Genomic DNA, 26455 nt, shown 5'->3' on the forward strand with positions numbered 1-26455 from the left:
GATCCAATTCTACTCTACAATAATCCAGTCTGTTCTCTGCAAATCCATCACTCTGGTTTGGATCGGCCACCAAACAGGACAAGAACAGACTACAATGGACAGAAATGCATAGAAATTGGTGCCAAAGTGCCCTTCATTTAAGATATATAAGTGCCAATCCAGGTTGTTGCCTAGTCCGCCTGTACACACCCGCCGGTGCTGGGTTGTGAACATTGAGCAAACTGATAGGTTGTGAGTGGGCCATAAGGTAAATTAAACTGTCAGTATAAAAACGTCAGTGTTTATCCAAAGATATTTACTCTGATAAAGAAATTTGTATAATTTCAATGTTTGAAAAGATAGTGAGTGGACTGTATGGTTATGCCTTTCAAAAAGACTAACTAGTGCATTTTGAAACTATGGCTCATTTGTGTATTCTTTTGTTACTGTGTGTGTGTGTGTGTGTGTGTGTGTGTGTGTGTGTGTTTTCACAGGTATCGGAACTGAAAAAAAACATAACTTCACCAGTGTCTGTTACTAAAGCTGAAAAACCTGAGGTAAAGCATTGCTAAAAAGGTAATCCTACTTGTCCTTTATGGATTTATAAAATTCTAAAATTGCATGAAGAATTGTCTTCTTGTTTTCTTCTTGCTGAAATAAAGGCCACTTCTTTTGTTTCCCTATCTGTTGCTAAATGTTTATGGTTGCTCTCTCGCCCCACACACGTCTGTTGACCGTCTGCAGTCCAGCTCCATCCCTACGTTTCTTGTCTGACTCTATACCTCAATATGGCAATTCACTTTCCTCTAATCCATTTACTTTGCAATTGAATCTTTACACTGTACGGGTATAGTCTCCTGCATGATTAATAGAGTGAGCTGGTTTTGTCATCTCAGGAGGATGGTGGAGATGGTTTCTGAGAGACGGGCCGTGATCCAAATATCCACTCTGCAACAAATGGGTAGGGAATCACTTTAGGTAACTCCATCAAGACCCAAGAGGCTGTTAAGTGTTGACGTTGAACATAAACTGATAAAGACAAAGACTGAGTATAGCAAACTTCACCATCATGTTAGATGCAGGCAATGTTATTGACGAGGAACACACACACACACACACACACACTTCACAACAACATACAGGCGGACTAGGCAACAGCCTAAAGGCAGCAAATGTGGGCTTATAAAAAATTTCAACTGTTTTGTTTTGCGTTTATTTTGTCGCCTCTCTTGGTCCATTGCTGAGGAATGTGTGTCTGTCATCAAAATCACCAATCAGCTCCCCCATACCCATTTCTCACGAGTTTAGAGGTCAGAACATTAACCGTAAAGTAGGCTACACTGTACAACCTGTCCACAACAACGGAAACTGTCTGGTTGAGAGTACAAAATAAAATAAAAACAGCAAAGGAGCATGCACTCCAAAAACAAAAGAATTCTTTACTGAAATATATTGATCTGGTGGGAGTAAAAAGGAGGATGATGGCCCTTCCAGAGCCCCGAAGATGGGTTTAGCCACAAGTGCCACCCCGGGGGTAACAACTTTGAGGCCGTTGAACATATAACGTTGCTACCTGTACATGGACAAGGTGAGGAGGATATGAAAGATCCTGGCAAATGGCCAAGAACAATAACAAATAGACATTTTTACAGAGAAAGGACCTAATCAGGATAAAGTAATTGATTTCCCCAGGGATGATGCGCACAGAAAAAAGTAAGACAAGCTTTTTTTTTCTCTCTAGTGGTTTTAAGTTATGAACCTGCTGAGGACATGCAGCTTGCTGCACACTTGTGTGTGTGCGTGTGTGTGTCTGTTTGTTTTACGCAGTTTTAAAACCTATTGGATTTATTATGCAGACCTGTTGGAGCCATTGGGTTTCGCGTCACGCTTTAATAATTGTTGACACTTTGTGCATTGCACTTGTCTATTGGCCTAATGTGTATAGGTATATTGACGTTTGTGTTGTTGTCGTTTGCTGCTTATATTGGCTGAGTTATTGCTGGTGTATTGTAGCCTACGTTCCAAAAAGAGGGGCGGCACAATTGTGTTTCGCCTAGAGCAGCAGAAATTCACCCACCGGTCCTGATAACAGCTCGTTAAGATATGGATCACCATGCAATTGGTAAACTGCACTCGTTCAAACCACACTTTTCTGATTAATTGTTCACCCCTAATCATGTTTTACTTGAATCTTGTTCCAAAAAGAAGCATGTTTGGAGCGGTACTAAGACTGAAGGCCAGACACATACTTAACAGCACAATAAAATGAGGGAGACAATACAGGGATATAAATATCCCATCCGTTTATTTTCTGTCATCAATCTGAAATAATTTGCACCCACACTACTGAAAAAGTGATGCACACACATCCCTCTTCTTGGCTTTAAATGTGATGTGACAAAAAACCTTTCCGCCCATCACATGACCACTTCCCTTCAGGCTGATGCTCTTAATGGCCTTCAGCTTGTCAATTATTCATTGCTGGGCCTCCTTTACCCAAGGTGGTGTTCTGTATCACCAACGGCTGATAAGAGAGAATAGGATAGAGACATCAAGATCACAAATAGGATGGAGAGTTAGGGAGGAGGGATGGAATGGCTCCCTGTTCTGGGATAAGTAATGGAGCAAGTCGCTCAGCAAGGCAGGGCCTCCACTAAATCAAGGTCAGGTAATTGATGTTAATGCTAAGACAAGGTCCCGCTCTGGGGCCTGGCTGCCAGCTGATTGAGATTTTCATATAGATAGAGCCCCGAAGCTGTGGGATGCTGGAGAGGGAGGAGTGCGGGTGGTTGTAGTGGGCAAGAAGGCATTTTCTGCCAGATGTCATGGGGGTTGACTTTAATGCATTGTGGGCAAAGTACTTGAGAGGAGGTGGGGCAAATGTTTATGGTAAAAAGTAGTTGTGCTGCCCCGAAGGCTACTTGTGGCTGGCCTCCTTTTAAATCAAATTGTATCAGGACCCATTTAGAGGAGAGGTATAATGTTAGACCAAATCCTCTACTACAAGACATGCAGACTGTGTACTGAGTAAAAACTACTATAGAATGCATACAAAGTGAAAACCTTAAAGACTACATTTTTATACAAACACAAAACAGAGATGCTTCTATGTAGAAGTTGTAGCTAAGAAAAGCTTATCTAGAATTCTCATCATGGAGTCGGCATTCAAGAAAGAAAAAAAACACTTTGCTGAAAGTCAAATATAGTAAGTATGTAAAAATCCATTTCTCTTATGGTTAATTTTGACATCTTTAACCAATAAGAACAAACATACATGTGGCCCATAATTAAGCATGTTAGAGGACTGTAGGACATGCAAATATATCTGCAGTTTGCAAGAGACAAGGCGTGATCCTGGAACCATTTACGATCAGTGCAAATTGCTTTTGTGAAAGGGGATTGTAGCACAGTGTGAAGACTCCAATATACAGAAATTTGTTTTCAGCGATTCAAATAGGTCTAGTGTAAAGCTGAAACAATTAGTCAATTAATCAAATAGTTGTTTGACAAAAAATAAATCTTCATCCCCCTAACCCTGGTTGTAGAAATGGCCGAGCCAATCAGAGCTTTTTCTAGGCACGATTAAGAATGGAGAGGTCATCTTCCTGCCTGGACCCCAAAAATATAGCTACAAATAAAATAGCCACAAAAATGGCTTGCGGCGTTAATGAGATTGACACAGCTGTACTGATTGTGGTAAGTCAACATAAGTTGCCATGATTTGTTTAATCAACATTACATTTTGTGGTAACTGTAGATGACACCAAAGAGACACTGATATATCAGTCTCTAGAACACTATAAATAGGATCAATAATTACGTGAAAGTGAATTGGCCTTTCAGTCTGAATATCAGGACAGTAGTGTGGAGCTGTGGCTTTAGTTATGTGCCATGGAGGCCACAGGTTTCATTCCAACCAAACACTACATTTGCAGATTTCACTGATTATCACAGCCTTAAAAAATAAGAAAACAAATCAGTTAAATAAATGTGCTGTATTATTTGGTTGGAAGGAAAACCTGTTAGGAATCAACAGCACCAAACTGAAATTCAGTGGTATGGAAAAACCATGGGAGGTTAAAAGCACAATTCCGGCGCAAAATGAACCTAGGGTTTAATAACATGTGTACCGAGTCGAACGTTCTCTGGGACATGTTTTCATGCTAATCGAATGTGTCTCTAGCTTGAAACAAGCTACCTCAAAACAGTGGTTAGCTGCCAACGCTAGCTAAAGCGTGGTGCTATATTGAGCCTTGTTAGTGGTATAAAATAACAATTTACACTCTGCCCCGAAAGCTAGCGTTAGCAGCTAACCACGGTTTTGTGGTAGCTTGTTTCAAGCTAGAGACACATTCGATTAGCCAGAAAACAGATCCCAGAGAACGTTCGACTCCGTACACATGTTATTAACCCCTAGGTTCATTTTGCGCCGGAATTGTCCTTTAATCCAATTGTGAATCTGTCTGAAAATCAATGTTGTATCCAAAAGCATCTTGGACCCCGACTGTTCCTGTTAACAGTGTAGTTTGATGAAGCCATGCAGCACAACGCAATGTCTCCATGCCTATCTGCAGCTCAGCTCATAGGGCTCTGGTTAAGGTCTCCATTCATTAATATTTGATGGGAATCAATTTGTAGAGGGGTGACGTGTGCACTAAATGACCACAGATCTGCATCTGGATCCCAAAGGGATCTTCGTCCCTGTGCAGACAATCACTACATTTTGGCCCTACGTTCGTTTCTCTATTTCAAGCAGTGTAGCATTCTATAGTTGTGCAAAAAAAGAAGTTAAACACACAATCCCGGTTTTCTTTTTAATAGGACCACAAAAAGGTGATTTTCTCATGTCTGGACACAACTGCTGACGAAAGACTTGTTGAAAAAACTCAAGATTCCTTGCCGTTGGGTCTTAGCAGTCCAGTGTTGTAGTAGCATTGTTGAAGAGCACTTGGGTCTACATGGTATCTTGGCTTTAACCACAACACACCTGACAGCAGGGAGGGAGGGGCGGGGGGGGTGTTAGTGAGTTAGTTAGTGTGCTGAAGCACAGAAGGGAGAAAACGGGATGAGGGAGGAGCGAGCTAGTCTTCGTTTTGTTTGAAAATACTTTGAACAACGACAAGAAGTAACGTCACCCAACATCGCTTAGATCACCTTTAAGTTAATAAGCTTACATTTTCTGACATATCAATGAAACTTTAACTGGAGAATGCAATTACTGAAATTAACATGCGGCAATCAGCTAGAGAGAAGACTCCTTACTCTGTTGGCGCTGTGTGAACTACAAAAAGAATCGGACCACTAGCGGTTGTACAATCATGTTACAGAAGGGAGGGTCTTGCCTCAAAAAAGATCTTTGGCCGAGTAGTGATAACGGCTTACAGAGAGAACAGATACATTTTTGGTCTGCCATCAAGTTACTCAAGGAATGAACATAAATTAGTGACAGCTGACCTGGCACTGGCAACTTATTTGTGTGCACCGGTGCACACAAATACATTCACTTGCATATGCGACAAAATGCTCACACTGTATAGCCTGGCTGTTGTAAAGGAGCACAGCGCTGCAACACCAGCTGGCTGAGGTGGACAAAAACAACATTACAGTAAAGAAGGGTAAACAAATTGAATGTGATTAGATATTAAACAAAAATTAGATATCTGTTCCCAGCTACAATAAATGACTAGTAATCACCAAACACAAATACTAAACTTAGTTGTAGCTGCAAGTTTCTCACAGCAGATAAGCAAGAATAATTTTGTCCTGTAAAACCATTCTGTACTTTATGATTGCACATGCACACCTGCTATCTACACAAGTTACATTTCCTGTCATATCTATCAGGAACAGATCTGTACAAGTTTCTGTAATCTGAACATTTAGTGTGAGCTAGTCTATATCCATGACGTTCCACTTCCGGGATTGCTCCGTTGCAGACGGAGATTACGCCGGATTTCACTCATTTAGGCCGGATATCTGTTGCCTTGGGCTTCCTTTGTGTTGGTATTTAAAACTCCAGTCGATTTCTGAGGTCTATGGTTAACTGCTCCTCAGATCTCTGCAGGGTAAATCCAGACAGCTAGCTAGACTATCTTTCCAATCTGAGGTTTCTGTTGCACGACTAAAACAACCTCTGAACGGACACATGTTCCACCAAAACAAGCTCCTCCCCGAGGCTATTTTGCAGAGGCACCGTTGCTCCGTACGGCTCTTAGTGCCGCCCGAGACGATTGGGATTGGTTTAAAGAAATGCCAATAAACCAGAGCGTGTTTTTTTTTTTAGCATCCAGGAATGCCGTGTAGACTAGCCAGACCATCCGCCGCAGCGCCACGGTGGAGGAAGGTCTGGCAAAGCAAATGTGAGTTGAGCTGTGACAAGAAATAACCAGACTCAAAGAAGTATAGTGATAAAAAGGGACAAAATCATAAAAAGAAAGGAGCCAAGCATGCACAGTTGGAAATAATGTCTGTACATCTCTTTAACTCCAGGGTTTTAATAGCGTTGTGGTTGCACTGGATCTGGCCACAGTTGCCTTGTCTAACTCATTCTTTGGTCCCCATCTTTTCCCATGACCTCATATGCAACCATAAAAGTAGGGCACGGTAACCGTTTCTAGGTCAGAGGTCAATATATAAACTCAAAGAAGAAGAAGTCAGCAACCTTGTAGTTGTGTCATTAGGTTGAATGTTTAACCCACATTAAAAGTTCAAATGACAAATGGCTTAATGTGCTTAATGTGCTTATTGTCTGGATGTTGGTATTATGAGAATTTATGAGTCTGGGCGATCTCTTCATTATGTAGTGTGGCCTTCAGGGTTAAAAAGGCCTTCAACCACAACAACAACTTTCAAGTTCACATGTCAGCAAGTATCTGCACTGCTGAATGGTGAGAGAGAATCCCAGTGCATTGATGTCACTCGAGTAGTGCTAGTAAATATTCCTCCATAAAAGGATGAATTATTTATCAATGTAACGGTGTATTGATGTTAGATTTCATGAAAGCTCTTACTTGATCTAATATCAGTTGAATGTTTGCTTGATGCTTTTGTAAAAATGCAGCTTGCAGAAATGCAAAAATGCAGCTAAATGTGGCCATACTGCTCATCCTCTTCAGTGGTAGGCAAATTGTGTCCTGTGTGCTGAATCCCGCAGTCCAACAAAGATATCTGGCCCTCTGATGAAAATGGAAGTTTTCCCTTTTACGGATTGCATTTAAAGTGTTATGTTTTTTACAAATCTACCAAAAACAATTTCCTTAAAATATATTATTCCAAAAATATTACCTACAAACATCTTATCACAATCAATGCCCCCACATAAAGAGAAGCAACTGATCAAGACGTTCAGTTTATAATGATATAAAACAGAGAAAACCACTGTTTATTGTGTGTGGATAACCATTTACATAGCTTGTCTCAAAGTACATGAGTCTATTTTTCCAAAAGAGTACAAACATATGCTTCTGTAACTCTGTTAGCTAGGGCTGGGACGATTCGTCGACGTCATCAACTACGTAATTGCGTCGACAAAAATAATTTGCGTCGACGCGTCACTAAATAAAATAAATAAATAAAACTTGCGTGCAAATTAATTAATGTAATGCGGAACTAATGTAATGTGGAACTACTGTTAGATACACGGGTTCTAGGGACACCTAAACTGTAGCCCCGCCTTAGCTCTGAAGCTAGGCGAGCTCCTCCGCTTACGTGCAGTTTTTTGTCAGGTCGACTGTCCAGTGAGTGACGAGTGATCCTATTTTTCAATCTGGCTTCAGGTTGCACTAAAAATTCATTTTACTTGAACAGTGCAGTGTTAAAGTTTTAACAAATAGAGATTTGAACCTTATTGAAATTTGTTTTGTGTAAATTGCTAATAATTGAGCAATGGGAAAATAATCGCTAAATGAAAGATTAATCGTACGATTAATCGAAAAATGTATCGTTCGATTAGTCGACTAATTGAAAAAAAATAATCGCTAGATTAATCGTTTAAAAAAATAATTGTTTGGGACAGCCCCTACTGTTCCCTCACTTACTAATGGTAAAAATGACATGCTGCTCTTGGACACAATCCTTGAACAAACAGATATATAAATCAATGTTATTGTGAAATTAATTATCATTATATAGTTGTAAAATGTGCCTTTGAACACTGCCATGGCCCATGACTGAACTTAATTGCTGACCCCTGATCTAGCCTGCTGCCTCTTTGTTCTTTAAATTGTTTTTTGTCTCGTATTCAAACAAATCAAAGTCATGGAACTCAGAAAGGGAAAAGAAATTAAATATGGAGCATATTAGACATTTTCAACCAAAGGAAGGAAATCTACCCGCCCTTTTTTACTACAGAGGAAGTGGGATGAGTACTTAAAAATCTGCAGTAAAGGCAAAAGGCATTTCATAAAAAACATGAGCGTTCTCATTTAAAAACAATAACAAAACGTGGCCCAAATGACTCAAGAGGATATGTGTTCTGGTGCTACGTGGCAGGAAGAGGGTGGTAGCAGAGGGGGGCTAGACAGTGGAGAGGAACGGGCTTTCACCCCTTCAGCGTTTCCTCAACGATTTCCAGAGGCCAACCTCCCAAATCACTGAAACCAAAACAACTCTGACACCAGACAGGGCCATTAGGAAAGCCTGCTTACAGTACCGTAGTGCAGACATAATCTCATGCGTTCACTAATGACTGGGTTCCTTGCTGTGCACAACCGTAGGATGTTTCATTTCCAAAAGAAAATGTAATGATGGAAAGTCTGTAGGCTTTGTGAAAACATGGGAAGGATATATTTCAAGCCAGAGGTGCATGCTTAGTTTTAAAAGGTCCCATGGCATGAAAATTTAACTTTATGAGGTTTTTTAACATTAATATGAACTCGCAATACACATATCGCAAAAGACTGCGACGTTTCGCGAAAGACATGCAGAGATTTTTTGTGTTAGTTGAAAGAAAATATCAGTAGAAAATTGCACTTTAAAAAGAAACTCATTCTTTTTTTAGTGGTGCCTTTAATATTCAATTTGTTCAATAAAAGAATGTTGGAAATGATTTCCTTTCATTTGTTTTAAATTCACCAAGCAATTTGTTGTATTTTAGCAGAATACTGAAAGCAGCAGAAATGCAGAACTGAGTACACTTTAAAGCAACACCAAAGCACTTTTCCTCTTCGGTCCCCCTACAGGTTGGAAGCAGAATTGTCCATTACCGCTGTCATTCAAACTACAGATCCGCTACCCGATCTGTCAAAAGTGCAGTTATAGCCGATAGGGGGTCGCAAAGCAAATGCAGAAGTGCCGTTTACCCGGTTACGAGATGAACCACTGAAACGATTTTGGAAACATTATTTTAAAAAGGTACTAAATAATCTTTGGTGTTGCTTTAATATCTGTTTATCGGAAATCATATTGATATCGCGATATTTAACGTTATCACATATCGCATATTTCCTCATAGCATGCAGCCCTAGTGATGATGTCACAAAAAATGACAACAGACATGCAAAGCTTCATTGAAAAACCTCAATAGAAGCTTTGAATGTAAAAGAAATATTACATTCTGTACAGCCCCACTAACTAGCCTACATGTAATTTTTCTCCAGGGGTAATAACAGATCCATACTTATTCTCCCCTTCAGGCCAAGTAGTTAAAAGCTAAATAGAGAGGGGCATGTCCAAGCTCATTTCTTGGCACGGAGAATGGCAGGCCCAGCTTACCCTGTGCAGCATGTGGCATGAATCGCAACTTCTTACAATAGCAAATATTTATCGAACAACCATTACGTCGGCAATGAGCTATTTAATAAATCTGCAGCTACAGAGAAAGCATCTAGTAAAAATGAAGCCTCTGCTGCTCATAATCAGCATCAACATGAATCCATTGGTTTATCACAGAGATAGCAGGCAGCTTCCTGACACTACATTCCAAACAGGTTAAGTGTCCAAAATGTCAAGGAACCTCTGACAAAAAAAGAACTGAAAATGAATCACAGCATGACACAGTGATGGATGCTGATTCAGTGTGTCATCACTGGTAGTAACTACTTCAGAGTGTTGGAAGTACTTAAATGGCCACGAAGCGCCAAGCTTAGTTTAAACATACAGTGGTACAGACAAAGGGCTGTTTACCCCCACTTTACAAAGTAGTGCACTTAACCATAATACAACAAACAACAAGAAGACAATGGAGGTATTCATTTTCAGTTGGTGGGAACAGCTTAAAGAGAAAATCTAGGCTTGAAAAGGCATTGCAAGGGCCTATGTTGGAATTACTCTAAAATTAAAGAGTGCTGGTTTAACAACATGGACAAGTCTCTCCCAGAGCTACAAACAAGGGAGATCAAAGAAGACCCAGTGACAATAGCCAGACTGATGTTTTACTGTGTGGCTACAATTACAGTGTAAACAACGAAACGTGAAAGTTCAACTAAACTTCGACCAAAATCGGTCTACAGATTCCATCTCATTAAACAGGGCCACTGATGAGTCATTATCTTTTTGCTACAACATATTTTTGTCACTTTAAAAAAGGTGCTCCAAGCGATGTCACGCGTTTTAGGGTACAGCAAACATCTCACTATCCGCGAGCTGCCTGTCCCCTGAACACACTGTCAAAAAAAAAAAAAAAAAACGAACCATAAAAAACACCATTCTGGCCAATAATTGACAAGAAGGATTTGGGGGTGGGGGGGGGGGGTGGGGAGGGGTAGTGCGTGGAAGGGACGGGGAGGGGACGGGATGAGGGAGTTGCAAGCTAGCCTCCATTTTGTTTGACAATACTTTAAACATCAACAGAAAGTGAGTTCACCCAACATCGCTTAGAGCACCTCTAAGACTCTAGAATAAACTATCACCGAAACACAAGACATGGTGAAGGTCCATTCACATCCTTGCTGCAACTATTACCATCACAGTATGAGCACATAAAAACTTGGGTTTTGGGGCGAGGGAAAGATAAAAAGAACACGTTCTAGGAGCAGTCAACATTACTTACTTGGAGAGGGACACTCCTCCAGCTTTCCCGATGAGCTCCTCATGGTGGAGGACGGCATCATTCCAAGGAACGTCAAGGAATTTCAGCAGTGTCTTCATCCATTTCTCAGGATGAAGGACCAACTGTTCGTAGTGCATAGGTAGGCATTTGTCCGCTGCCTCCAGGCACTGAGTGTACATGGTCTCTATGGCCCGATTCCACTTGGTCAGGCAGTCCCGGTAGCTGCCCAGGTCAAAGCCGGCGATGGTCACCTTCCGTGAGATCATGGAGTGGACTGAAGCCCGGCCGTCACGAATCATGAGTACAAACTTGGCATGGGGAAAGATCTTGGCCAGGTAGGAAAGCGACTTCAAAGCAAAAGGGTCCTTGTTGCAGAGAAAGTTGGCGGGCTCTCCATGTTTTACAATAATTTCCAGCAGGAAGGCCTGCATGGCAGCGTCCAGCACCTCATCGGTCACACCGGCCTCGTCCAGGCGCATCTTCTCCCGGCCCGAGCGACTCCACATCTGCTTCATGGCCAGGATACGAGGGATGACGCGAGTTTCTTCGCCACAGCGCACCTCAGGGTGGGCGTCCAGCATGGCTCGCATTAGCGTGGTCCCACTGCGGGGCACTCCACCGATGAAGATGAGTGGCATGTCCTTGTTGTAAACAAAAGGGGTGCTGAGATTCTGACCTGTCCGTAAGGTGGTCCGCATGCTGCCTCCCAGCGCTGACAAAGGCAGGATACCGCCCAGCTGGCTGCGCTCTTCGATGCGATGGTGGCACTCCATGGCATGGCGGCCCAGGTAGAAGACCGTGACCGAGCTGATGACCAGACAGGCCAACAGCAAGTTCTGTTTCAACTTGCCAATCATGTTGCGGGCCACAGGCGGGAGAGTACAATATCACCACAGGGGCAATTTAGGGGGAGGGATGGGAAAAAGGAACTGAAGGGTAATCAAGTTCCCACCCTTTATGGTTGTTTGCTGGGAACAGAGCATGGATCGAGCTCCCTGCTGCACAACAGGCGTTGAGTCCCCAGCTCCATGAGGCCTGGATTGTGGCACAAAACACAAAAAACGGTTAGTTCTTATTATGCACTAGGGCAACATTCCTCAAGCAAAGTTAACAAAACCTAATCAAAAGTACCATGTCATGTCGTAGATTTTAAATTAAATTAATTTTACTTTGCAGAGTGTCTTGAATCACAAAATTGACACACAACTGCTTCAAACACAGTTACGACAATGGAGTTGCCACCAGAAAAGAAAACTAATGAACTCTGTCTCCAGACGTTTTATGGAGTTAGTAGAAAGACTAAAATGCCCACTGAAAGTTTAATGACTGAGACTTTCCGCTGACGAAACACCAGGAACGTAGAACCACAAATCTATGCATTTAACCGAGGACAGCTCTAGGTTTAATCTTGCTAGACATCACTCTGGCTTTGATTCTCAGGTAGCACATACGTCATCTGTGACATTTAGCTCTCAGCCTCTAATTCTGACACAGGCATGCACACAAACTCATTCTGTACATAGGGAAATGTGTACTTGCACACAACAAACACACACACTTGCCGCACATAAATTCTACACACCGCAGTGGGCTGGCTGACAGCTTTTCCTCTGGCGTTGGGAAGTAAAAGCTGCAGGCTTACTACAGCTTATTTGTTAAAGGGTTTTCTCTGTTCCGGCCCTGCAGCCACAGTCACCCTCCTGAACAAACGGCCTGGCTGGGGGAGGAGGGAAAAAAACAGCAGGTCATTGCATAGGAGTGCCTCACTTACAAACCGCATTCAGTGTGGAACAAAATCAATGTTGGAAGTGACCTATTTTTAATTCAAAACAGCAATTTTTGCTGAAATGCAAAGTTTGCATCCGTGAGATTGCAAAATAATAACACTATCAGTGAGAACCTAAACAACAAGGTTTTACTGGAAGATTATTTAATTTCCTCCTTATCATCAGCTTGCTCTAGAGAACCGTTTGTACGCCTGGTCTGAAGTATGCGTGAGGTGCACACATTCTCCCTGCATCTTCCTTTATAAAAACAGGTTTGTGTGTCCACATTGTTTATACATCTGGCCCTAAGTTTGAGTAAAAGTCATCTTATTGATACAGCATTTCTTCTCTCTGGTCTTTATTTGCATATTTGGTTTTGAGGTAATCCAAAAGTAACAGAGCGTAATCAAGTTACGTTTCTTTAATATTGTAATACTTGGATTAGGTTCCTGACTACATTTTTTTAAGTAACCCTCCCAACCCTTGTGTGTGTAACAGAACAACATAAGGTGTGTCTTCTTCTTCTCCTTCTCTAAACAGGATAGCTCACACGCACAGGACATATTTTAATAACTAGGCCTGATAGCTAATAAAGTATGGCTTCACTTATATGGTCTAGTAATAAAATGTTTTAGCCTCCAAATCCAGTAACTTTATATACTCTGCTGTCTGTTTACACATGTTCCACGTCATCATGAGCATGATGGTTAGCAGGCTCTGTCAGCATTGTTCTGCAGTAGTGCCACAGAGCAGGGACTCTGGCAACACTATGTGACAGGCTGCTGTTCATCACAGCAGAGCAATGAACCCAGTGCAGCACACCCCCCACCCCCCTCCCCTCATGGTATTTGAAGGACTGCTTGGATGCATATTTGTCTAGGCAGAGCACAACAGAATGACGCAAGGCACTGTAATCTTTTTTCTTACTCGCAATGTTTTAATTAGGGATTTTGTATCTTCCCAGCAAAGACTTAACTGCTAAATGGCATGTAATGCCCTAGGAGTATGTGAAATGGAGATCACAAGGTCTTCACATACAGCTATGTTGAAAATGCTTTTTAGAGTACATGTTTGGCAGGATCGCCGACTGCTGACGAAGGCAGAAATCAACAATTTCCATCTGTGCCCAGCCCCGACAAAACCACACACTGGGTAAAGCACAAAACTTGAAGACAGGAGTAGGACAATTAGAAATGAGGAAGACATTGCTGACTAATTCTCAAAATATATGAAGCCTGCAGGTTTGGATGGTAATGGTACCACAGAAATTAAAAAAAAAAAGAGGATTAACAAAATCACAAAGCTATTACATCCATCATCATCATCATCTCTATTATGGCTAGCCAATGTGAGAATTCCGTGATCTAAATGCTACTCAAGGAGAATAAATGCATTTAAAGCAGTCTTTCGCCCTACCACTGCCTAGTTTGGCAGCACATACAATCTTAATAATAAATAATAATAAATGTGATAAAATAATGATAAAACCCTAAAATGTGTAGTAATGTAGTAACGTTTTATCATACATTAACCTCGCATTTCCGCACATATTGTGGTTAAAAAAAAATAAAAAAAAAAAATAACACACTTGCAGTCTAGACTGGGGGTAAGTGTGGGTACTCAGCTGGTTATGCTACTTTGGGAAATGACCAAAGGAAAAATATTTAAAAAACAAATAGGTAATGTGCTGAATATTACTTAGTCAGTGTGCGCTCAACATGATGAATCCAACTAACTGTCCATATATGGTGTACTGTATTTGAATCGGTTAACATAGGCAGGGACAGACCAATGCATCACTCTGCCGTCTGTTTCTCCTCTGACACCAGGTTGCCAACTTCTTCTCAGTGGGTTAATCGTACCTAATGAGCCAAGTGGCTGTTGTTGATTTTAAGCAAACATCCTCAACCGGTAACTCGTAATTACACGAGCGAGGAGCATTTCACAACAAAACATTACAGCCAATTCCCTGCATTAGCCTCCATGTGAAAGGGAGCTCATGCAAGACCAAGCTGCAGATAAATGCTTCCGATGTTACCTCTGCACTGTGACGGGTTTGTAGAAAAAGGTTCTTACAGTGCAGCACCTGACAAAGTTTAGTTCTTTATTTTCCGGTAGTCGGGCTTTGTCTTTTCTTTGAGCCCACCCACGCACTCTCACATCTCTGTGTCTTCTCCTTGGTGATTCAGTGTTAAAGGGAGGGGAAGTCACAAAGCATGTCAGGCTGACAACACCTTTAGTTTATTAGTGGGAGTACAAAAAGGGGCCTGCTGTCTCCCCAAGGCTGCTGCAACTGCCTTTAAAAAGGAAAGTCCATCTTCGGATTCACTTTTGCGGTTAGATACAATCAATCTGGGAGGCTAAATCAGGTAAATTTCACTGAGATTTAACTATTTTTTTTTTTTTTTAGGAAGACCTTACCAAAACAGCAGCTGCACAGGATGATACAGACAGCCAAGCAACCAAAAACCTAGTATACTAACTAACTGAAACTATGATCATCTATAATAGTGAACAGAACAGGAAGAGTTTTGCAGGAAATGAAAGGAAGCAAAGCCTGTGTAAAAGCGATAGTGGAAAGAAAGCAATGAAAGGTGAGAAACAAATACATGGAAGGTGATAAAGATAACAGATGAGCCACTGGTGTCATCACAGGCCAGCACTCTTCTTATAAAAGAAGTAATATTTGCCTCACATAAAATACATAAAGGGGGAAAAGTGATTATTTCGGAATTATTCAATCTTCATAAACACAAACATTAAATTACATATATAAGATATATCCTAAATTACATGTATCCATAGATTAATCGATCATTTGCAGGCCTAAATAAAAAAGGTCTGTACTATTAAAGCTGGGGACAAACTAAAAGTACCTGGACGTACATCTGATTTAACTTGTAGCAGCACAGCTGCAAATATCTAAACATGACATCACATTGTCTATATGCTAGTTAGAACAAGTATTGTGGAAAAAGAGGAACATCCAAAACAACAGACATCAGGGTTGTTTGGTGTATTTTTGTCTTAAATTCTCCATAGCGTAATTGATATACTTTTTTAAAATACAAAAAGGAAAAGAATAAAATGGAGATAAAGATTTGAGACAGAAAGATTCTCTTTTTAAAAAAAAAAAAAAAAAAAAAAAGGGGAAGCACTATGAATGTCTGACTGATAACAAACTGCGGCTAAGATTCTGAGCAGTGTTGTGTTACATCTTGCACAGAGACTGAAATGTGTTTGTGTTAAATTAATTGAGGCTCTTCTCTCCGGTTACTGATATTGTATCCTCCTTGCAGGGTATTTTTTTTTCCATTGATCTGTTATGGGAAGCAGTGGAGGCTGAGGCTGCTCTCCATGGAGTAATGGTGAAACCAAACCACATCAACACTTAATAACGAGGGAGACTCTCCACCCAATGAAGGCCTGGTGTGGGAGGTCTGTGATAACGATAAGGAAAAGAACATAACAGCAGGAAACTAGCATTACACAAAGTTTCCTCTCACTTCTCAATAATTTCAACTCGGAAATAAATTGCTTCATAAGAATGCCAGCCAGGTTAAAAACGTTTCTTCGATTAAATGTTCCAATGATTAGTCGATGTCGATTAATGTCTGGCATAGGCAGAAGAAAATCAGCTGTTGTGAGCAGTCTATCATAACACTGTGTGTTGCCTCAGTCACCTCTTATGGAAGATTGGAGGGATTCAAAATAAACCAAACCCTCACATTTTACAACATAATCAGGCTCATTAAATAACTCCGCTCACAATTTTTAGAACTTTTTCTTCTTCCTAATGAGGCCTGTTGGAACCATGACATTAGCAATTATAGATATAACCAAATTCTACATTAGGAGTTAGGGATTTAACAATACACTCAACTCACCATTCAATACAAATCACAATTTTTTCACAATATGAAATATATAATATGAAATGACTGAAAAATTTATTTTTATTTAAATCTATTTATATAATAATATTTTATCATGAATAAAAAAAAATGCTGTTTATTGCTAAGGCCAAACATTTCAAATGTAACAATAACTTATAACAACTTTTCTCACCAGTCATTTGCAATTAAATGACAAAAAGAAGAAACACTAGATGGCAGAAGGGTATTTTACAACAACATTGAACATAAAGTCACTGTTGTTTATCCGACAGCGGGAGCATCCATGCTGTCTCAAAGTCTCCTCTGTGTCTTCAGCTGCAGACTGTCCCGGTGATGGAATCCTTTCCAGTGAAATACAGTCATCCTTCACACTGTTTAGCTGTCAGCATTTTAACCGTGTTTAAGCCAGCTAACGTTACTAGCTAACGGCAGACTAGCGTTATCTGCTGTGTAATGTTAGCTGGCGTCACGCCCTAGGCTGTTTGAAAATTGCATCGCGATTAAGTTTTTATCTTAACCAGTTGTAATCTTCACACATTTAAATTGATTTTTAACCGATTCACGATGCATCCCTATGGACCTTTTTCACAGCAGACATGTTGACTTGTCATACTAGGAAAAGCACAACTGAAATTGATAACCTTAACAATGACTCAGTTCCATAGCTATTTCAGTGAGTCAGCATGCACAATACCAGGGCCTCTCCTAAGTGGAACGCAGCCATCATTAATGGTTTTGAATACATCTGTGCTTTTCCTAGTATGACATGTCAACATCTCTACTGTGAAAAAAAGGTCTATTAGGGGTACAGTTGAGCTGCTTGTATGTTGTCATATCAGATCTTTAGCTGCTCCTGGTGTTCTTTTCCTTGCCTAAAGGTGGTGCAGATGGGATTGGAATTGCAGTTGAAAATCAGCAGGTTTGGAACTGCTGCTGCAGCTCTGCATAACAGATGATACTGGATTGGCCTGCTTTCTGGTGCTTTGCATCAATGACACTGTGTCCTTGTTTACACTTTCCCCTGGAAAAGGAGTGAGACTGATGTTCCAGGAGGTTTCAGTGCAGTTGTTCTAGTTCAAATGATATTTTTACCTGCTACCACTAAAGGCATGAGAATGGAAGGAACACTGACTATCTGGGATTTTTAAAATACTATCACCAAAAAGTACAAAAAGTAAAAACTCAACATACAGCATGTTACCAATATCCAGGAGCTAACATAGAACATAGTTTGGAATATAATTTGAAATAACCTAAAATACAATGTTACAGAGAAACAGAAGGCCATGTTTGTGCAGCCCTGGTCTCCAACTGTCATCCTCTTACTGACAAATGACCCATCCTTTATTAAGTTTCCAATCAGATCTGTGATATGGTACATTCCTAAACGTCCACACAACTGCAGGAGCAACCAGCAGGACTGCGGCCATTACCCTGACCACAATCTCTGCCCCTTAGGCTTTGCCATAAATCACATGCTATGAACAAACCCATTTAACCTCCAGCTAGACTGTATGACAGGAAGGAGCGATGTCTCTCTCTTCAGCCAAGAGACAATCATTCCAGTTGTCCAAGTCATGATTCACCGTGTGCAAACTAATCCAACGGTGTCGCCCGCCTGCTTCCTAATGCATGGCTACTGTTCCTCTGCATCCCAGCATTATGTGCAGGGATTATAGAGCAAATAAACAAGGGCAAACACAGCCGTCCTCGTCCCCGTCCCCCATTATTTGTACAAACCTTGAGTCAACCTTGAGTTCTCAGGGGATTTCATTTGCTTACGCACCTGTCACAATGTTTATGACCTGAAGGGACCTGGTCTGTGTGTTCATAATGTATGGTGCGCAATTAAAACAGACAATCTGACATTTCTTTTGACAGGAAAAAAAAAAACCAAGCCCCTTGGCAAGATTCATCTACTTTAAATGTTTGTTTAATCACTGAGCCTGCAGGGCGAAAAATAGTTGTCTTATTTGAGTTGCATTATATGTATAGTCCGCCTACATGTTTGGACCAAATGAATGAGGCGTTTTGAATGTTATGCCTGTGTCCCTTTTTCTACATAAAATATCACACTCATGAAACCACGTGCAAAGGATGAGGAAGGGATGAAGATTAAGAGTTTGAATAACACAGGCAGTAGTCGCTTTATTGTGATTAGCTAACAGCCTGAGATTACCTTGTTTGTAAGGGACTAAACCAGGGGTGGCGAACCTGTGGCTCTTGAGCTGTATGCAGCTCTTTGCCTGCTCCTTTGAGGCTCTTACTGTGTGGCTGGGGGCTGTGTTATTGGTGGAATTTTTTTTTTTTTTTTTTTTTTTTGAAACATTTCAGATAAGTTATAATAAAAAAAAAAGCATTTGAATGATGCATTTGCCAATACATTTGCCAATTATTTTAAAATAAAAAATAATGCAGCAGAGTTTTTTTTATGGACAGATTCTGCAACTTGAGGAAAAAGAGCAGCCACAGATCCCCTTCCTCATTAACCCTTTTACTGCTGATTGTTTGAAAGCCCCTCTAGTGACAAATGAGTGAAAGAGTACAACCAGACCTAAAAAGGATTGTGGATAACAAAGACTGTCAGGTTTCCCACTGAGTCAATCTAAGTAAGAAAAAAAAACCTATGAAAACTGCTATGTATTATGACTTTCATTAGATCTGGAAGTCATTGTTGCTGTTGTAATGTGGACGTGCAGGTGTTGTGTGGCTTTTTGCTATGGTGCGTGTTTTTTTGTGGCTCTTTATGCTGAACTGGTTGGCCACCCCTCGACTAAACAAACTGCCCTGCTCTGATGCATGAAAAAGGAAACAAAGGAAACCCCTTTTCTATAGCAGGCTGCAAATTATCTAAATAAAAAACGCAAAATGTGACAAAGGTTATTTTCATCTTTGCTCATAAATGTGGGTGAACATGACTTATACTGAACTCTGATATCACATTACAGGTAATTCCATTTGAAAAGGAAGCAACGGCAGTGGATTTCTGAGCTCAGTTCAAAAGGTCAGCATTCGCAAAAACCATTAGCTGCAGTGTTTCAAGTTCTGCCTCTGACAAGAGCCTCTCCGTTATGCTAGGCTGACATGGCCCATTGAACTATGGACAAACCTGAAGAATAGCTGAAACCTACAAAGACTGAACTAACCACATAATGTATATAGATTGTTTCCCACCAATTTCTTTAAGGAGCATACACCTTAAGACTGAGGAAATACACTAGACAACACAATCTTGATATTTATCCCTGTCTTTGGCACATATTACACAATATTGAGTGGGAATACTTTGATACAAGGACACAATATACTGTAGGGACGACATGGTCATTTGAAGATTCATGTGATGGCTGCAGACTAGGGCTGCACGATATGAGGAAAAATATGCGCTATGCGATAACAAACTTGATGACATTTTGCCTTTTCATTTGAAACCCATTTGTATGCTGATGGTGGATCTGGGATCTGATGTGATCTGAATGTGAAGGTCCAGTAGAATGAAGCATTTCTGCTCGAGTGGTTGTTGACCTTACATGGTTGCAGATGTGCAATATGTCACTATACTGCCTCTGCAGAACCATCCTGCTTCCTCTAATCGTGAATTGGGTAAACGGTCACTCCCCCACTCTAAAAACTACTCGCTGCGAATACATTTACAACATCTCACTGGAGTACACATGCAGTTCACACAGGAAGTGTTCACACTTTAAACCACAGCATTTCAAACAACAACTGCATGCATGGGAATATGTTTTTTTTCATTATCCCCTGTTAAAGCAATGCAATACTCAGGTAAATCAACTTCTCCTTCGCGGTGCAGCAGATGTATACGCACTATCACAATGCACTGGTTTTAAACAATGACACATCACTAATCAGTAAAGTGACTGTTCATGGGGCAATGGAACACACAATGACATTCATCCTCAATAACACAAAGATCACAAAAAAACAAACAAAAAACAAACAATTTCTTGATACCTTTTTCTGCCTACCTAATTGCCAGTGGTAAGGTACCAGTTGTTAACTTAGCACATAAGGACTTTTGGCCTCCCAGCACATTTAATTTATAAAAAAGGTTCTGTGTAGTAATCTTCTTTGATTTGGACATAGCATTGTCTTATTCCACTGACCCCTATGGGTCTTTAGTAGTTTTTGTTTGACTATATTTATATTTCACTGCAAATTATTCAAGAGAATGAAATTTAAAAGCAGAAAATTAAAATACTAAAGCTCTTTACTCTCTTTACCTCTTTACCTCCAAACCTCTTTTAAACAAGGATAACTATGTGCTCTGTCCCAGTTAAAGATCTTTTTGGTCAGCCTTTACTCTGGCAACTGGACCAGGCAATTCCACAGCCAAACTATTTCACATATCTGCCTCACAAGACATGACTCCCATCCCATGTCTCCTTCAATAGCCACATGCATGCACTCCCCTGTATCTGAGAGACCAGAGGTGAAGGTGTGAGAAAGAAAGGTGAGCAGTAGTAGCAATCTTCATTCAGATCCCTTAGATTTGTTTTGTTAAAAGGAATTGTGGCCAAGATACTGTCAGTTCTCGTTGGTGATCAAACATAAATGTAAACTTGATGCGGTTTCTAAAATCACCTCAAACCTAGATGTCATTTCTGTAAAGCAATTTCTTGTTACTTATCGGCCAACATATACACCCATACCAATATATCTGCAGTAAGCTAATATGGGCTGATATGGTTCGACCCAGGTAGCCCTACTAGCTACGTAATTATCCAGTAACTAGTCAAATCCCCTCCTCCATGCTGCACTGCTCTTTTATACATTTGGATATTACGTTTTTTTTTTGGTTATTACTGGAAAATATAAAAAGTAAATGGCAGCCATTTGTGTTTGTGTTTTATCCGAATGTAGCTTCAATCAATGATTACTTTCATGTAGAGCTGGGAGATATGGAGAAAATCAAATATCACAATATTTTGGACCAAACACCTCGATATCGATACTGTAGGGTTGACTATTGGTGCTTTCACAAAATATTTACACAATGAGATTTTTGACAAATACTCATCAGCAATGTGGATATAATGTCTAAGTGGGTAAAGGCAAATAATAAAACAGCTAGAACAGTCTGATAAGTTCAGGAAATTACATCAATTTACTGTAATGCAGCCTTTAAAAACAGGATATATTGCCCAGCCCTACTTTCATGACAGAGTCATCTGTCAATTATTTGTTCTATTAAACTGTCACAAAACGGTTCTTAGAGGTGATTTCAATGTCTACAACCAACAGTCCATCATCTCAAAATATTACATTTACAATGACAAAAAAGAGAAAAGCTGCAAATCATCATTTGGAGGAGCTGGAACCAGAGTTGTATTAAAAATGGCATCAATTTATCAATTCCCAAAACAGTTGATCATTTTCTGTCAATCAACTAATCAATGATTCATTGTGAAAGGCCAGAGTTTTACATGTCATGTTTTGAGATTTCTGCAATGTTTCAAAGTTCATCGTCTTGGCAATGCTTTCCCTTTCCAGGAAGCTAGCCTGCTAAACTAGCCTGGTTGACACCAGACCCTTCTCAGTTCTAACTAAGAGTGGGTCTGGGCAAGCTTCATTCATGGCCCATTTCCAAATGGGGCGTCACCAACGGACGGCGCTCAAATGCCTCTGCGCACAATTGGATAGTCCTTCAACCAATCAGACCAACGATCCGGGTGACGTAGCAGCAACAGCGGCATCGACGGGTTGCTGCGCTTGAGGTGGCAGTCATGTTGAATGTAAACAAGAAGCTGCTCGCTGTCGCTGCGCTATCGTCATCGTGTAAAGCCCGCCTAAACGGTTGTGATTGGTACCTCGATTTGGAAAAATTGGAAATGGGATTGAATGCAGAACAAATCTCAAATTTGCCAGAAGTTCTGAACGTTAGTAGTGAAACTAATAAGCCATTATTTGATTAGTGCATCAACAGGAAATTAAATGATTACAATGCTGATCATCTATTAACCTTTTATTACTTTTTTTAAAGTGATGAAAGCATTTACTGGTAGGTCAGTTCATTATCAATTGTAGGTCATTGAATATTTGGATAGGAATTAGACTACGTCTGCAATTTTAAGACATCCCAAACTTTGCTTGCATGCAGTTATACTACATCTACACTAAAAGACACATAATAATAGGTCCATTCATTTCTCACTGATATACAGCAAGTCACCAGGGAAACCTGATCAATGTGTGGGTGGTCACCAAACTTGTTGGCTCAGAACTCAACTGTTCATGGACACTTCTCATGAACACCCTTGTTTTCTTGTTTCTGCCTTCAATGTGAAATAATGGTACTTCTCTAGTGCTTGGTAGCTTTAACTCACGGAAATGGCGAACGCTACGAAAGGCAGTAAAGAACCAAAAATACTGTGACGTGTCAGCTGAAAACTTTGAAGCCGCAGACAACTACAGGGGCACAAATGAAGGATTTGTCCTCACTCACAGTCAGTCAACAAACTGGGATCTATCAATCAAGTGTATCACAGTGAAAACAAGCAGTGCAGCAGATCTACTGAAGTCTCCGGCCATGAGCACTATTATTCTGAGGGGTTTGATGAATGTGGGCCCCCACCTCAGTAAGTCCTTGAGCAGCAAGCGTTCTTTTGAGGAACTTCATAAAAACGGGCCCTTGAAACCCTGGCTGGGCTCAGCGGTCAGACAGCTGCTTGACTGAATGTAATAATTGTAATGCAGCAGTGGGTGTTCTTTTCAGACAAGGAAATGAGAGTATAAGTGAACTTGAGTCCAACTGATCCAGCTCTGCAGCTGTGGAAGCCGACCCACTGAGAGCAGCCAGCACCGAGAAACACACTGAATTCAACTGGACTTGAGTCCCCCCCACCCACCCCCAGACCACCTGCATACAGCATATGTGTTCCTGGCTACCAAGACACTGGTAGTCTATGCCCTTCACGCTGGCCACTGGAAACTGCTCTTTCAGCTTTACTAGGACTGTTACAAAAATGTTTTATAACTGTTCATCATTGTAAGCCTGTAGGCTACAATTGTATCTTTTAGTTGTTTTTTTTAATCCACTGAACAATTTCACTGACAGATGAGCCAAGTGGTTCCTATATTTTCTTGCTAGTATGACATCTTTTTAATAACCAATGGAGGGGAATATGAAGCTATCAATGGTGATAATTATTTCACTCAGTGGTAAACAACACTGCTGTCTGAAAATGATGGAAAGTTCAATGTGAGACCACATCTCCTTGGTCCACAACAGGATAAAGTGCGAGATTTGGTAGGCGTCTGACAGGAGGCAAGAAAAGAACTATGATGCAGGATACTTTGCATGCGCTTGACCAATGTGATTAACTGAGCAGGGTCATTTTTTCCAACCCTTGCTGCACTCAGACCCAAATACATACATACATACATACATACATACAATCCTCAAACATTTCATTTGCAACATATTAATGTTATAGCCTATTAACCTCAAACCAAAGTCTGAACTTTAAAAGATGTGTCGTACATTAGCAAAGGAGAACATAGGCCTATTGTAGTTTATACAAAGTCCGGTTGTGTTTATGTTATGGTCTTATGATTAATTTGACGTAGGCTACGTACCTAAACCACTAATCTGAAGTTTTAGATTGTGTTGATTTTTACCGCACCCAGAACAGCACGGTCTATTTTGGACAGAAAGGACACTCACAATAGCACCGTGGACATGTTCTAAGTTCATTTAAAGTGAAATATGTACTGCCTGGTGGCCCAGTCGTATGTCGTGTGAAAGAGTTGCTTGTTAACATTTGTAAAATGTCTTCGCTGATCTTTAAGGTGTGTAACCTAACTACGTTTGTCGATAACCAAGGCAGATATCCGAGAACAGTTCAGCACGATACAGGACCCTGAGCGCGGCACGTAACGGCGCTATCTGTCAACATACGTCCCCGGCTAAACGTATGCATGTATGGGCTTAATTTGTAACGTTATGCGATTTTATGCGATTATCAGCCGTGGTCATTTTGTATTAATCTTGATAGCTAACATGCCAAACACTAACAATTGTGTAACCCGCAATTACTAGGAAAAGTATCTACGATAGAGCTAAGAAAACAACGTATTAAGGTTATTCAAAACCCCCCAGCCAAAAATGTGCGTTTAATTGTCGCAGCTCCTGGGCTAAAGGGAAGGAGAGGGACATTGCAACAACACCACAGCGCGCAAAAAAACCTACCTAATGCTGCGGATAGTGCGCAGGAGACTCGGGTCTGTCGGTCAGAAAACCTCCACGGAATCCAGTGCCAATGTGCGGACAGTCCTGCCTTCCTCTCGAGTCACTTTCCGGGCATTTTCTGTGTAGATCACAGCGTGTCAGTCGCACGGCGGCTTGTGGCGCTGGTAGACTGGAGGTGTTACCAACCAGACTGCTACAACTGGACTGCTCTTCTGGTGTCGAAAGACGAGCTGTGATTTGTCTAAAATTCGGAGCGGTTGTGTGTCAGAGTTGCTGATTGGTCATACGATGTAGGGCGGAACTACATTAGATTTAAAAGCACAGTACATTTATATTGACTTTTATTTCAGGTTTAGCAACAAGGCAATGATCAATTAAACTTAATGAATCACTTTGTAAATATTTATTTTAAAATATTTTAAATCACAACAGTAATATTATAATAAATGTCAACTCAAAGTCCATGCATCTATAGCTATTTGACACCAAAACATTTATTTTAGAAAAGTGACTGAGGATATGCAGAGGATATCATTGCTTGCTTTTACCAGTAGGCCTATATATGTACCGACACTAGTAAGTAAGGGGTGAATGTGGCCTTGTTTGCTTCCTGGTGTGAATTTACATGGCTTCCAAATATTTCTGATGATTCATCTTGTTTAATTTGCATGAGCAACACAACACACAACAACACAACGGCTCTCACAATTAGCCTACAATAAATGTTTTGGACACCAAGAGCCTCCCTCTTGCCACGCATACCATTTGGCCTACATACTGCACTGGCTGTAGCTGAGTGAGTTGAGTTTTGCATGTCTGAGATTAGCCTTAGGTGTTATTTCTCCCCTACACACAAAACGCATATGAACTTGACAAGCTTGAAACCCTGCATGTGTCAAAGCAGTAAAAAATAAAACAGATAAAAAAATAACGGAGTGTCTATTTGCACCCCCGGTACGAATAGCCTCGGCCACACAGCTGAGCTATTTACACCCTGTGACGTAACAACAAAAAACGTTGCTCGCGTGCACCGAAATCATGGCGGACGTTCATCTTCCATGACCGCAGAAACTGGCATATTAGGGAAGTTTTGTCTCTAAAGTTTATAACAATTGCATTTCTAGCGGAAAATGGATACTACAGTTGCGCTTTCTGTCTTCAGTGAAAGCATACAATTATTAGTTTGTTAGTTAGTACCTATTTTTTTGTATACAGTATGGTTACCTAGCATCCGAGGCTTGAAGAAACCAAGCGGTAAACAGTTGTTCAACTTTCTGAAAGAGCTGCTAGGTGAGTGGTTAGTACGCTTACCTTTGGTATGGGAGTTTGGAGTTAGATTCCCCTGTGTGGTGATCTTAGTTTTTTAAATTTGGATTGGATAATTTGCATGTAATTGCGCAAGTCAGGACCCGCAAACGGGAATTTTTTTTTTTTTTTGCAGGGTGGTAGGGGAAGACTCATGAATATGCCTGCTCTGGTTGGGTTGGTTAGGTTTAGGCAAGAGGAGTGGGATTGGTTATGGTTAGGGTAAGAATGTCAGGGCGATAATATTCCAATGTAATTTGTCAATGTAGTATGGATAACTGTGTGTAAATATATGCCAAGGTACTGT

The 26455-nt window shown here is 40.7% G+C and overlaps 1 protein-coding gene across 3 annotated transcripts in view; it reads right to left on the reverse strand.

The window, feature by feature from the left end:
- The window catches only part of tpst1 (tyrosylprotein sulfotransferase 1), a 43298-nt gene extending 18231 nt beyond the window's left edge, over positions 1-25067 (reverse strand). For 2 of the 3 annotated variants that reach the window (XM_028574540.1, XM_028574537.1), the window contains exons 1-2: positions 24844-25067; positions 10967-12001 (exon numbers count right to left, since the gene is read on the reverse strand). In XM_028574540.1, coding sequence (XP_028430341.1) covers positions 10967-11823 — 857 coding nt within the window. In that variant the 5' untranslated portion in view covers positions 11824-12001; positions 24844-25067. Of the gene's footprint in view, positions 1-10966; positions 12002-12548; positions 12684-24843 lie in introns of all 3 variants that reach the window. The other variant, XM_028574538.1, reaches the window with a different exon arrangement.
- Positions 25068-26455: the final 1388 nt, after the last annotated feature.

The sequence above is a fragment of the Perca flavescens genome, chromosome 3 (genome assembly GCF_004354835.1).
Source record: "Perca flavescens isolate YP-PL-M2 chromosome 3, PFLA_1.0, whole genome shotgun sequence".
In the NCBI taxonomy this organism is placed as follows: Eukaryota; Metazoa; Chordata; class Actinopteri; order Perciformes; family Percidae; genus Perca; species Perca flavescens.